Here is a 15,654-nt window from a genome sequence, read left to right as displayed (position 1 = left end):
CTACCACTTGTGGGGGCTCATTTTGAAGCTCTTGGCGAAAGAAAAGTTTTCACCGTCTTAGTTTTTTGAAAATCGAAAATTTTATTTTTTCCCATAGAGTTAACACAGGGATGGCGGCCATTTTGAATTTCAAATATCGAGAAATCGCAAGTTATTTGTCTCTCTAGTACCAAAGTTTGCACGGTGACCCCTGATTTTTATTCTTGCTTTGGTAAGAGAATGGTTCAAAGTTTCACTGAGGAAAATATGAGCAAAAGTTTAAGTCTTTCACTTTCGAGGTGCATATTACCTTAAACACTGAGAGATCCCTTAATTTGTAAAAATAGGCAGTGTGTTGTGAAACAAGACTGCATTCCATGAACAAGTTTAATATAGAATTTGGAATAATGACTATGCTGTATACACACAAACCAGTTAACAGAATTAATTTATAGTTTATAAATATCACGATGAAATCTTATCACACTAATAATTACCAGGACCTTCCAATGGTTAAAAATGCCTTTACAAGACCCATATGTTGGAGAAAATGAATCAATTTATGCATCTACAGGTGGAAATTAATTATGATTGACAGACCAGGATATGGCTTTGATAGACACTTTCCTGTCTAATAATGGAATGACTTGTTTCCACAATAGCAAGGAGGAAATTGATCACAAATATTAATTTATAATAATGCCAAAAGTTGATAAGAGGTGAAATATGTGATTCCAGTGTATGAGCCCTTTTGTGAAGCCAAACATTATATGCTGGGTACCTATATGTAAATTATGCAACGGCATTCCCTCCTCCAGTTATAGCTTAGGTATGGTTTGGGCTATCAGTGCATTCTTCATATGGATCTTCCCCTACTCTTGCTAGGTTTTTGTTGTGCAAGAAAGCAGACACAACTTTCAATCGAAATCAAAAGCCAAAAAAATGTGAACAAAGCTTGTACAGTATGTTGTGGAATTTAATCCGATCCAAAATCTATGGAATTGTCTACCCTAGACTGATAGCTCTTCTGGTGGACAGAATTGTCTACCCTAGACTGATAGCTCTGCTGGTGGACAGAATTGTCTACCCTAGACTGATAGCTATGCTCGTGGACAGAATTGTCTACTCTAGACTGATAGCTCTGCTGGTGGACAGAATTGTCTACCCTAGACTGATAGCTCTGCTGGTGGACAGAATTGTCTCCCCTAGACTGATAGCTCTGCTGGTGGACAGAATTGTCCCTGAGGTGCATGGTCTTTCACCCATCCATTGCTCTGATAAAGTTTGTGTGTGATGCGTGCAAGTACATATGTGAGTGTGAGTGCTTCATGAACTCTACAACATGTGGAAGGGTCGCAGTCAGAAAAATTGTAACAACTTAGCTTGTCTATTGAACCACTCTTTTTTAACCCTTTCAAGTCCATATTTCACCACCAGGTCAAGATAGTTAAAATTAATGAAACACAACGTATTCCATATGATGTATTTTAACATAATACTGTACATTTGAAGGCTGTTGAAAACATAATACTGTAAAGTTGATTTTTTTGGACAAAAGATGCTATAACATACCAAGCAAAGTGGGTGAAAATACGTCACGTTTTGGCTCAATACCACTTTTTACTGACTTGGCTGATGGGGAAGTGATACAGTTATTACTGTCTGGCAGGAAAAGGTTAAGGTTGGGGATTTGGCCGGGCAGTTTTGACTGTGATGTCTTTGCAAGGTGACTGGGTGCCATACTTTGTGAGTTTGAATCCAATTGAAAATCTACTGAATTGTTACATACAATACTTGATTAGGTTACAGTTCTGGTTGAGACACAGCTTTGCAACATTCTAATTGTTATACCATTACCTGCAATAATGTTATTTTCTTTAGGAAAAGCATTTAATTTGTGGTGACCTGGAATAGAATTGAATTTCATGTAAGTATAGAAATCTTGCCAAAAAAGGTTTTTACTAAACATTACTGTAACTAAATGATTTCTGACGATGTAACAGGGTACAGATCAGACTGGCTATAGAATTGTAATGAGGATTACATGTAAAGCCACCCCTGTGTATTACATGGTATAGTCTATGATACAAACTAAATGTTACCCATGTGTATTACATGGTACAGTCCATGATACAAACTGATTTCAAATTTATCATAGCAAGCATGTAATCAATACAGTTATAAATAGCTGCTTTCATCATTTCCCACTGGAAAGCATTACTGATTTTAAACTCACAAATGGCAATGATAGCAACTGATGCAGATATACACTATTGATTGAAAAGATATTTTCATTTGAAATTGGAAAAATATAACAAGATGTCAAATTATTATTTCACAAACAATATATTATAATAGCCAGTTGCTTTACACCATCTGTGTTTGTATGTTCATCTCTTATATAACTGTGTCATTGTATTTTGTTTTCAATAAATCATGTTTTACAATACTGATATATTTAATTCAAAAGTTTTTTGATTTTTGTGAAATCATGCAACAGGAGCATGTACATATATTGTTTGATAATTCTAAACCACTGTTAATATCACTGATGATCCATGGACTGTAAAATGTGTTGGAGTAGTTTGCACTGTAAATTGGTATCTGGTATTTATAAAATCTTATGAGGAAATGTTTATGCAACATTTCAATAGCTTTCAATAATGGATTGGTGACTACATACAGTGTAAATGTTCAGATCACACGCAAAAACCCTAAGATCTTGATACTAATTTCCAATACAACCATGAACTTCTGGTGTAAATACTTATACAAACACATAATTTTTGCCAAAATATATCATGTCAGTAAAGTAGAACAATAAATGTATACAATGTAAATTGCTTTCCTCACTGATAATTTCAGTTGCTTCACAATTACAGGGTCAATTGAATCAGCTAGCTAAATGAAGGTTCCTATGGAAACTCACAGACATGATCAATCATACTGTCCATATTGTCCATATGGAAGTCTTTGTAATTTATACATGTGCAACATACCATGTTATGTGTGACCTAGATACAATTTACATCTACATGTATAACACTTCAGCAATGCAATTTAAGTACAGTAGAATGTAAATATCCGAGGATAGTGCTGTGTATCAAAAATTGATTGTTTGTGTTTCCAATGATAAAGTTGGAAAAAACCAAAACAGAACCATCAACTGACTGATCAGAAACTACTTAAATCTGAGTAAGACTTCTGAGGCTGCATCAGCCATCTTAGTGGGTTACACTTAGACTCTCCACAGTCGCTGCGCCTTGTTTTGTGCGCGCCCACGATGGGCCTGCATTCGAAGGCTACGCTGTGAGCACGCGCTGCCAGACACAGCGACTGTCGGTTTTTGCAGGTATATGAATATTCATAAGGGTAGTGACGTCAAAAAAAAGACCTATCTAGCTGAGCGAAGAGAATATATACTAGTAGCTGGTAGACCTATATACGCGGTATGTTTTTATTTTTCATTTTTCATTTATTTGGCTATGCTACTTGTCATTTTTGTTTTGATTAACGGGATGTGTGGAGTTCTGTAAAGTACCCGGATCAGGCAGAAATCCGACCGGTCGCTTGCAAGAACGTCCAGACCCTGGGATTCGCGTCGCGTCTCTGAAGGGCGCACGTGTTCCAACAGGGAGGAACGCCAATCGCAGGGTCTCTGCCAGACTAGGTTACACTCTGCCAGTACTTTCCATGATAAATACATGACAAAGTATATTACATTCTGAATAAAACGCACATAATGGCAAAGTTTTCACACTTAATTTGAAAACCGGTGATCTATGTCTTAGTCTTCCACTAACATTGTAGTAGATGTAATGGCATCACTTGGTAATGAAGTAAGTTATCATTAGAAATACGACTTTGCCTACATTCCAAGGCAGTTGTACATATAGCACATGTATCTCTTAGGCAGAACTAGAGAGATACGAGTTCAAAACTTTTCAAATTATTGCATGCTTTTTCAGCATTGAGAAAATGACTGTATGTAAATATTCACCGTAACTGATACTATTGACATATTTTATGATTGGATCCAGTACAATACTTGCAGAATGTTTGTCAAATCCTCAATGCTTTCCAGGACTCTGGTTGAATAAAACATGGATGGTAATATATTCATGTCTACTGACTTCTTGCCATAAAGAGACCAAATGGTTTATGACACTGCCATCTTAACAGAAAAGATATGTAAATCACATTGAAATTGTATTCAACACTTTTTGCTGACTTGAATATCTTTGAATGAAAACAAAAAACTGAATATCTTTGAGTGAAATTCAAAACAAACGACCACAGTAAGTAGTTAATAAATCCATCAAGTATTTCTGTGAGTCAGTAAGAGTTAGTAGAATAACAGGAATAGTTAGAGAGGGAAATGTTCCAATTTTATTTCCATCCATACTCCATTTAAACATAAATGAAAATGTGTATATGCAAGTCTGTTTCATTGCTTCAAGAAGCAACAGCTATTACCTTCATGAAATCTGATTACTCCACACTAACCAAACACCATATCCTATCAAATCAATCTTTACAACAGTTAGCTCTTATCAATGTTAGAATAATCAATATCTGATTTGAGCATAAACTACTTCATCAGCAGAACTGGTAATAACTACATGTACTTTACATTACTGTTGTCTATCACTAGTTCAACTAGAACCATGGTATCTGTATTGCATAACATAGTCTTCAACTAGAACCATGGTATCTGTATTGCATAACATAGTCTTAGTTTTGGAGTATAAGCAGATGAAGCTTATTATGACATAATCCTTACTGTATTGAAAATGGTAATGCAGCCAAATAGGATCATTACTGATACACCTTTCAAACACTATCCACTCAACAATCATCATTAGTTGTGACTATCTATCAATCCTGAAAAAAAACCATGATTTTCTGCATAGCAAGTTGCAAAGATCAAATAGTGACGATATACAAATGTACATGTATGGTCCAGTGTACCTATATACATGTGCATGTATGAATATTGCATTTTCAAGTCAGAAATAATGGCTTCTCCAAGTCAAATCACCTTGCAACTTTTGATTACAGTTTTTACAGTTACATGTAGATGTGGTCATCAATTTTCCGGTGAGAATACCTACATGTATTTCCTGCACATCAAAAACAATTGATTACTTAATCAACCAGCTCTACATCTTAATTTGTTGATATCTTGAATGTTGCCATACCTGCATTTCAACGTCAGAATGATCAACTCTTGATGTTGTCCTAAAAAGACACTGCAATTTTGCACTATGGTTTTTGCACGGTCCCTTCACAAATTTTGTGGAGGGACCATGGTTTTTGTTACTACATGTATGTGAACAGTAAGCCTAGGACACACATGATAGTAATCCATTGATAGGGTTTTCTTTTGAAGTACCAGCACTTGCATAATCACATGAAAAGGTCATTTGTTCAGAGATTTGAGATTGGAGAATAAAAAACACTTCCCATTCACATCTTCACAATAAATGCCAACAACCAACTGTTGCTAAATTCAATTCATGGACTGACTTCAATTTCAAAATTGTATTCTTCTCTGATGGTGATATATTAGTAGAATATAGTCAACACCTACACCCAATGTTTTCTTGATTTTATGGTAATCCAGGTAGCATATGAGAAGATTGGCATCTCCACACATTATCAAAGAGTAATCAATGAACCTGACATACAGTGAGGACCTAATAATACACAGATATGATTGTTGACACCAGGCTTCTTTAGAAAGCTACAAACCTCAGAAAAGTTGGACTTTACTATGATCTCATCATAATATAGTAACTAACTGTAAACATATCACACTACCACATCTCTTTACTTCTCATTTCAAATTTGAATCCCTTTTACACTTTATCTAGAACTGATCACCATGAAGATCTAGTTCCTGGTTCCAAAACTGATAAATATACAATTCGTAAGTAATGTGGGTATGTGAGTTGAAAATTATCTAAACCAGCCTGAAAATATGTTCAGTGTAATATTCTACTGTCACATGGTGTATCTACATGCTATCTTTTTAATTATTAATGTTAGTTTCATATAGAATGTATGTGCTCTTTACACAAAGAGTGACATCTGTTACTTTCTCTATGACCAGTTTTTCTTCAAGATATTACCAAATTGCTTCGATATCTTCTATTATGTTTATGATAAGCTGCCTTAAAGTGGTAAGAATAATCAAAATCACCAAAAACTTGTAGAAGAAGAACAAAAGATTGACATGTCTAGCATTTAATGCTTTAGTAATCTACAAGTACTTCTCAATGGATTGGAATGTATATTGCTAGTGTTCCCAATTAACATAATCAATATTTTCCATGTGATTTTGTGGGTCAATTCAATGGCTACAGGAAGATTAGGTGTGTAAGATCCTATCTGATAGAGACCCATTCAGTGGAATGTTCACTGTTCATTTTTGGATCTATGGTCAGATTTTAAGTACCAGAGTAACGATAAGACTATACACATTCTGCTTTGGATGGTACTGATACATTAGATTCTGTTGCAAGCTAAATATCAAGAGCATCTGAGAAATGAAACTAGATATCTGAAGTTTCTAGTACTTGCTAGATTATCTGATAATGGACCCAGTTACTATCAGAGAGGCTTTGCAGATGCATGCATAAATGCAACTTCAGCGACTGACAAACAAACCACTGTTTGTAAAGGGAAGAAGAAAACATATACCGCCATTTTAACTAGTGGCAACCTACATAGTATACAAAATGGGAACAAAAAACACTACATTACCAAGAGTTTTTACAGAGGTATCTACTTTTGTTACAGGGTTTAATGTCTCTGTTTTCATAATAGACATATTGCATGAAAATGTGCAATTGAATAATTTCAAGAATGTTTTCATAATCACTGAATCAATGAGAGAAACATATCCCAAAATACCAAACACCTGTTAACACCAATATCATATGCTGTCGCCATGTGCTGTTTATACTATGCTCTGGTTTGACTTGATTCACATAACTCCTGCTTTGTTTGAGGATTCTCCAAAAGTGAACAAAATGTAGTTATAAAAATATTGGCTAGAAAGAAAATTGAAATTGTGCCGTTATTAAAATAGCCTCACCGTTTGATACAGAAAGAAAACACTAAATAGAAGAGCAGCAATGCAGATTGATCACATATCTTTTCAAAACACTAACTCTGTTCTGTTTTAATACTCACATCTGCCCTTTTATAATCGAAGCATACAGATCTGGGTCGGTAATGCTCAATTCTGTATCCTGAAAAGCCTGGTCGAATTGATCGTGGAGCATGGAGGACCTCCATACTATGAGTTGTGTGAAGCAGCAGCAACACTCACCACACCCCAGGTGTCAGTGACAACCCGTTGTCCTCAAGGAAAAACCATGCAATGTGTGAGTCAACTTAGGGGTACGTTTTTTTTGTCATGCGTGGAATGAATAACAATCCTGGCAGTAACGGAGGCTTTTCAACAGCCATTGACACACAATGCAGCCCTGGACAATATGTTCCATTGATAGCACACTAAACAATACCATTGAAACTTCATTGAAATTCTTGTCATGGAGTGGACTCAATGCCTACAACACAGACAGTAATTAATCCAAAACAGATGAGTTGTTGACATGAAATCTGCATTTCCATAAGACTCTACACACCTAGGCACCCCTACAGTTTAAAATTGACACAGCCAACTTGAACTAATCACAAAGGTTAACTAGTCAGTCTTTGATAATGCCTCATTAGCATAACAGTAATATTAACATAAGCAAATGTAACTCATGAAATGACCTTAGTCACAGTCCCTACACACACCATGGTCCCTCTATCACCATGTACACACTAATGATGCCACATCTATCCTGCATTTCTCTTACCTCTTCATAAAGAATAACTGATCGTGTTCACCATTACATAATTAATAACAAAACCATATTACAATATCCTAATGAAAAGAGCTATTTTTCAGACTAACTGGGTATGAGTCAGTCATGATAATGGACTGAAGTTACCGGAAAGCTTTCTTTGTTGAAGTCTAGGTCACTTCAAGTCAACTCTACCTTCACTTGTAACCATGTTACATTTGCTAGGTTAAAGAGGAAATCATCATTTTCTTACCCAGCAAATCCTGTGTGTACAATTAGTTCATATTTTTTGGTGCTATTAATTCTAAAATATTGATTTATTTTTATAAAGCATAGTATAGGGTATTTGACGAATGCTGCAGAACAACTCACATATTCTGTTCTGAGATGTCAACAATGAACTAACCATACGCCTGGCACTAATGTAAACAATAAATTCTGTCTATGTTTGGCATTAAAATACATAAATTTAAAAGGTGCAAGACTTGAAAACGAAGATCTTTGTGAACAAAACCACATAAAAATTCCCACTGTTCGTTGACATAACAATCACATTACTGATAATGACACATGACTGCTTATACTTGTGTCATAACATGTGCTGCAAATGTCAGTGTATATTATTTTAACCCAATATGCAAACAGATTTATCAGCACATACAACAACATCATATCATTGGCATTAACAATCAAACTGATAGTAACTACCCTAGGAATTTCAAATTACACAAAATACACTTTGTAGCACTTAGCATTCTCATTATACCATCTTTGGTTACGAACACTATTTCTGGTAACATTTACTGTGCAATGAAACCAGAATTACTATGATAATCTGTACAAAATCTGGATGTAAGACAAAGGAGTTTGGACAAGACAGTAGACTGTTCAACTCACAATTAATCAATTAATGCTCAAAGGTCATGCTTTATTCCAAATATCAAACTTTCAATCTTATACTGTACTGAAAGATATGAAGTACCTTTACTTCTTCAGAAACGAGAGGTGAATTTTAGGAAGAGATGATCAGAGTAACAATTTGATGAACGAGATGTATCTCACAATGTGATGCATGCTCTCTTCTGATAGAGGGCGCTGGTGCAATCTAGACACATTTTCAGAATGTGTTGGATAGATGGGAATGGTTGACCCCTGTTGGATGCAATGGCATTTTAACAATCTCTCTTTGAAAGCTTTTATGGGCGATTAAATTTAAGTTTCCATGAAAGCATCAGATTTAAAACAAAGTCGATGTAAAGAGAAATATGTCTTTTAAGGACCAAACGTCACAGTTCTTGAAGAATCCATGACCAGTAATTGCCATATACAATAGGAAAGAAGATACATATTGGTCATTATTATACACCTACTGCCGTAACCTATGGGAGTTTGACCGTCCAATAACTTTCCGTATTTTGTATAGTACGCGGAGTCCCGAATACGGGAGACGCGCGATGCGCCTGTTTGGGGTTTGTAGCAATTTTATTTCAACAATCGTGCACGTTCCACTCATATCGCGTGTGCCGCATCCCTCAAAATTTACCATAGAATTACTTTATACGGACGATTAATGGAGGGAGGTGTATAATAATAGGGTTATACACAAAATACGGCCCTGTATGGACTCGGGCTCAGTGAGTGACGTATTGGACTTGCCTTCCGCTCGTCCAATACGTCACTCACTGAGCCCAAGTCCATACAGGGCCGTATTTTGTGAATAACCCTATAGTATACGTATATTGAAGACCTAATCAATTTAAGTGTTATTCAAGTGTTATTTAAGTGTTGTTCAAGTGTTATTTTGAAGACCTAATCAATTTAATGAAGGACTTTTTAGGAGAAAGAAGTTGGCTTGAATGAGGAATTCAGTAAGACAGAGAAATATCAATATGGAATGAGGTTGATAAAAACAGACCATTCCACAGTTTTGCTATAAAAACTTGGAAGTATAATTTCACTTGGATTGTTTTCATTAAATTGTTATAGTATTGATAGTCATGAACTGTCATAAAGGAATTCACAATTGTAGAGTATCAAAGTGTTCAAATACCAAGGCCACAAAGAAATATCAAGGTGTCGTAGATAGTAGAAAGAGACAGTGAATTGACAAATTAAGTTGAATAGAACTCACATTGTTATCAATCAGTCTTTCATCTTCACAGTCATTAACAATTCCTCTATTGATTCCAACATGGCCGTTGACCATTTCTCTACCATGGTGATGGTAGGCAAACATTGTGGCCAGGTTGGATGTCTGCGGAAGGCTTCTCTGAAAATCAAAACACAGAGAGTAATGTTGTCAGACCACAGTTAATGGCTTTGGTATGGCTAGATATGAAATAGCTTTGATTGTATAGCCTCTTATGATGTAAATTGACAAAGTCATTATCTAAAGTAACAGGTTGGTAGGTTGTCATTCACAGGCAATTGTCTGACAAATGGATGTAGTTTTCACAATAATAAATCATTTCATTGCATGTATTTGCATAATATTTAACTATCAATTCAACATACTATTGATAATATTTCTATATATCAGGTGACTGTCATTTCTTGTGAAAATTTGTCTTTGAGTAAGAAACAATTTCTCCTGTAGTTCTGTTAGTTCTGTTACTGTGTGTAATAAGATAGAAACACCTCACCGTATATAGAAGTTTGAAATCACAATTAATGCCACATATGAGAATATGTGGAAGAATGGATGAAAAATAGCATGGGATAACACAAAGCTTTGATTGGTAAAATGATCGTCTGCATACAACAGATAAATAGCTTTGATGGTGTCAGCTGGAGTTTACTTATGCAAACACAAATTGTGATTTTGTTTGACATATGATATTGGTGGAAAAATGACAAGAGTTTCTAATGAACTAATATCTAGCAACAAATTGAACAGTATCAAAGTGATGAAGGTAAAAATAATAGTCTTTTATTTTCATGCATGCATAAAAAAGACACCTTACTATCTGTACTTGCAGGGAGACTCGTTACTATAGCAACACACATGTTCTGGCTAGTCTTACTATATCCATTGTTAATCTTTTGAACCACTATGGTCTGGGGCAAATACATTGTGATCAATGCTCATTGTAAACAAGTTCACAAGGATCTTAAGCTGAACACGTCAAACTTGCATATCACTGATCTCAGCAAAGAGACAAGTGATGAGATACATGATAGCTGGCTAATATTTCCTGTCATATATTTTCAACAATTCAAGATATTGTATTTACAGCAAGCTACAAGCAAGATATTTACAGGGTAGTAACTATATGTGAAAATCATTTAGACATTGGTTATGAGTACAAACACAATGGCAGAATAGCAATCTCAAAAGTAACTCAAAGGTGACAATGAAAGTGCCATATGGAGATGTTAGACACTGCCCCTTAGATAACCTGACACAATAATGTGAAGATGTAAGACACTGTCCCTTAGATAACCTGACACAATAATGTGAAGATGTTAGACACTGCCCCTTAGATAACCTGACACAATAATGTGAAGATGTAAGACACTGTCCCTTAGATAACCTGACACAATAATGTGAAGATGTTAGACACTGTCTGTTAGATAACCTGACACAATAATGTGAAGATGTTAGACACTGTCCCTTAGATTTCCTGACACAATAATGTGAAGATGTTAGACACTGCCCCTTAGATAACCTGACACAATAATGTGAAGATGTTAGACACTGCCCCTTAGATAACCTGACACAATAATGTGAAGATGTTCGACACTGTCCCTTAGATAACCTGACACAATAATGTGAAGATGTTAGACACTGCCCCTTAGATAACCTGACACAATAATGTGAAGATGTTAGACACTGCTCCTTAGATAACCTGACACAATAATGTGAAGATGTTAGACACTGTCCCTTAGATAACCTGACACAATAATGTGAAGATGTAAGACACTGCCCCTTAGATAACCTGACACAATAATGTGAAGATGTTATGCACTGTCCCTTAGATAACCTGACACAATGTGAAGATGTTAGACACTGTCCCTTAGATGTCCTGACACAATAATGTGAAGATGTTAGACACTGCCCCTTAGATAACCTGACACAATAATGTGAAGATGTTAGACACTGCCCCTTAGATAACCTGACACAATAATGTGAAGATGTAAGACACTGCCCCTTAGATAACCTGACACAATAATGTGAAGATGTTAGACACTGTCCCTTAGATAACCTGACACAATAATGTGAAGATGTTAGACACTGTCCCTTAGATGTCCTGACACAATAATGTGAAGATGTAAGACACTGCCCCTTAGATAACCTGACACAATAATGTGAAGATGTTAGACACTGCCCCTTAGATAACCTGACACAATAATGTGAAGATGTTAGACACTGCCCCTTAGATAACCTGACACAATGCTGTGAAGATGTTAGACACTGCCCCTTAGATAACCTGACACAATAATGTGAAGATGTTAGATACTGCTCCTTAGATAACCTGACACAATAATGTGAAGATGTTAGACACTGTCCCTTAGATGTCCTGATACAATAATATGAAGATGTTAGACACTGCCCCTTAAATAACCTGACCTGCGGTTGATGTGCAGTAAATCACTTTTATCAAAGTCCAGTCTTACTGTGGTTTTACGACTTATCCGGACACCAAACTTGCTAATTACCCAGCAACTTGGCTGATGATATTGAGACTTTGATCAGTAATTACCAAAGCACTTTGGTAATTCACCTAAACTTGATACTTGATCTGGCTGCAGTAACTCCATGGGTGGCAAAGTGTAAACACAGACGCCGACATCTCAGTGCATACAGTGATAGCATCACAGGGAATTCAGTAATCTTGTTGTTGTTGTTGTTGTTGTTGTTGTTGTTGTTGTTATTGTTGTTGATGGTGATAATGACGATAATAAAAAATATTAAAAAACATAGGACGGGAGTGACGTTGGGCGACCTACGTCGTTTTTTGGTCACGATTACAGTTTTCTTTTACAATTATCTACAACATCGACAAACAACAGCAAGGAATGACACATTTTTTTAAATATTTTTTATTATTGTCATCATCATCACCATCAACAACAACAACAACAACAACAACAACAATAACAACAACAACAACAACAAGATTACTGAATTCCCTGTGATAGCATAAACCAATTTGAGACATGAGTTTGCACTCAAAGTTTTCAACAGTGTACCCATACAAAAAATAGCGTCAATGACACTGTAGCTCCCATCCTGGACTATTTAGTGTTTGTTCTCTGGTCAGATATTTGAACATGTGTGAAAGGGATAAAGTGCATGAAGTGAAAATACTTAAATGTAATGTACTGGTGACAGTGAAATATGTTTAATGTATTTATTCAGAATATAAAATGGAAAAAATACAGAATTAGATATATCGAATACTGTGATACAACAATTAACTCAACAAGTCATTTACAATGACATAGTCCCCACTTGTAATAGGAGTATTAGTCTTGATGGGGCGGGGAAATGTGTTCATTAAGAAGTATCACTGGAGTGTATATGTTGAGATCTATGGGCACATAGGTCTATGTCGTTGTTCCCAATTTGAAACACATGAGGCATGTCTAAGTTATGGTTCTAAATTGGGAAAAAAGATCAGACCTCTAGCAGTATTGGCCAGCCAAGAAATACATATGCGCATTATAAATGACGTACAAGATGTGACATCTTAAGGTCTAATATCCTATCAAAATTGGAGGGTATAGAACTTGTGGTTACTGAGATATGCATATATATGTATAATCAAGGTCAAAGGTCATCGAGGTCACATGACATTTTGAAAAAAAAAATTACATTGCTAATTTATCCCTATATGCCAAAAATCAGATCTCTAGCTCTATTCGCTTGCCCAGAATTAGATGTGTACATAATTAATGAGGTAAAGCGTGTGTTGTCATAAGGTCTCCCATCCTACTAAATAAAAAGGACATAGCACTTGTGGTTACTTATTTATTGACATAAACATATATTTTAGGTAAAAGGTCATCGAGGTCACATGCCATTTTGTCAAAAAATTTCTCTCCTATAGTTATCCCTATATACCAAAAATCAGACATCCAGCTCTATTGGCTTGCTCAGAATGAGATATGTGCATAATTGTTGAGGTACAGTATGTGGTGTCATATGATGTCCCATCATACCAAATATGAAGGGTGTAGCACTTGTGGTTACTGAGTTATGGACAAATATGTATATTTGAGGTCAATGGTCACCGAGGTCACGTGACATTTTGTCAAAAAAATTGTATTGCTAAGTTATCCCTATATACCAAAAATCAGACCTCTAGCTCTATTGGCTCGCTCAAAATTAGATATGCACATAATTAATGAAGTACAATATGTGGCGTCATAAGGTGTCCCATCATACCATACATGAAGGGTGTAGCACTTGTGGTTACTGAGTTATGGACAAATATGTATATTTGAGGTCAAAGGTCACCGAGGTCATGTGACATTTTGTCAAAAAAATTGTATTGCTAAGTTATCCCTATATACCGAAAATCAGACCTCTAGCTCTCTTGGCTCGCTCAAAATTAGATATGCGCAGAATAAATGAGGTACAATATGTGGCGTCATAAGGTGTCCCATCATACCATACATGAAGGGTGTAGCATTTGTGGTTACTGAGTTTTGGACAAATATGTATATTTGAGGTCAAAGGTCATTGAGGTCACATTACATTTTTTCAAAAGAATTGTATTGCTAAGTTATCCCTATATACCAAAAATCAGACCTCTAGCTCTCTTGGCTCGCTCAAAATTAGATATGTGCATAATAAATGAAGTACAATATGTGGCGTCATAAGGTGTCCCATCATACCATACATGAAGGGTGTAGCACTTGTGGTTACTGAGTTATGGACAAATATGTATATCTGAGGTCAAAGGTCACCAACGTCACGTGACATTTTGTCAAAAAAATTGTTTTGCTAAGTTATCCCTATATACCAAAAATCAGACCGCTAGCTCTATTGGCTCGCTCAAAATTAGATATGCACATAATTAATGAGGTACAATATATGGCGTCATAAGGTGTCCCATCATACCATACATGAAGGCTGTAGCACTTGTGGTTACTGAGTTATGGACAAATATGTATATTCGAGGTCAAAGGTCACCGAGGTCACGTGACATTTTGTCAAAAAAATTGTATTGCTAAGTTATCCCTATATACCAAAAATCAGACCGCTAGCTCTATTGGCTCGCTCAAATTAGATATGCACATAATTAATGAGGTACAATATATGGCGTCATAAGGTGTCCCATCATACCATACATGAAGGCTGTAGCACTTGTGGTTACTGAGTTATGGACAAATATGTATATTCGAGGTCAAAGGTCACCGAGGTCACGTGACATTTTGTCAAAAAAATTGTATTGCTAAGTTATCCCTATATACCAAAAATCAGACCGCTAGCTCTATTGGCTCGCTCAAAATTAGATATGCACATAATTAATGAGGTACAATATATGGCGTCATAAGGTGTCCCATCATACCATACATGAAGGCTGTAGCACTTGTGGTTACTGAGTTATGGACAAATACGTATATTTGAGATCAAAGGTCATCAAGGTCACATGACATTTTGTCACATGTCATTTGTCAAAATATCCGAGATGTCTGCGTGAACGGATGGACTCACGGATGGACGAACAGACGGACATGACCCAATCTATAAGCCCACTGGACTTCATCCATGGGGACTAAAAATTGTGTCACAGCATCCTTTTTGCAATATGAATACGATGAGAAACTAAATTTTTATTTTTCGTGGCCTTATACATGG

At 35.9% G+C, this 15,654-nt stretch overlaps 1 protein-coding gene across 5 annotated transcripts in view; it reads right to left on the bottom strand.

The window, feature by feature from the left end:
- Nucleotides 1-15,654, bottom strand: part of LOC139122460 (ras-GEF domain-containing family member 1B-like) — a 136,491-nt gene that overhangs the window by 16,169 nt on the left and 104,668 nt on the right. For all 5 annotated transcript variants that reach the window (XM_070687849.1, XM_070687852.1, XM_070687850.1 and 2 more), the window contains one exon: nt 9,976-10,113. In XM_070687849.1, the coding sequence (XP_070543950.1) occupies nt 9,976-10,113 (138 nt within the window). The remainder of the gene's footprint in view (nt 1-9,975; nt 10,114-15,654) is intronic.

Source organism: Ptychodera flava, chromosome 22, assembly GCF_041260155.1.
Source record: "Ptychodera flava strain L36383 chromosome 22, AS_Pfla_20210202, whole genome shotgun sequence".
Classification (NCBI taxonomy): Eukaryota; Metazoa; Hemichordata; class Enteropneusta; family Ptychoderidae; genus Ptychodera; species Ptychodera flava.
Note: the sequence above shows the minus strand (reverse complement) of the source record. Positions and strands in the feature narration are given on the sequence as shown.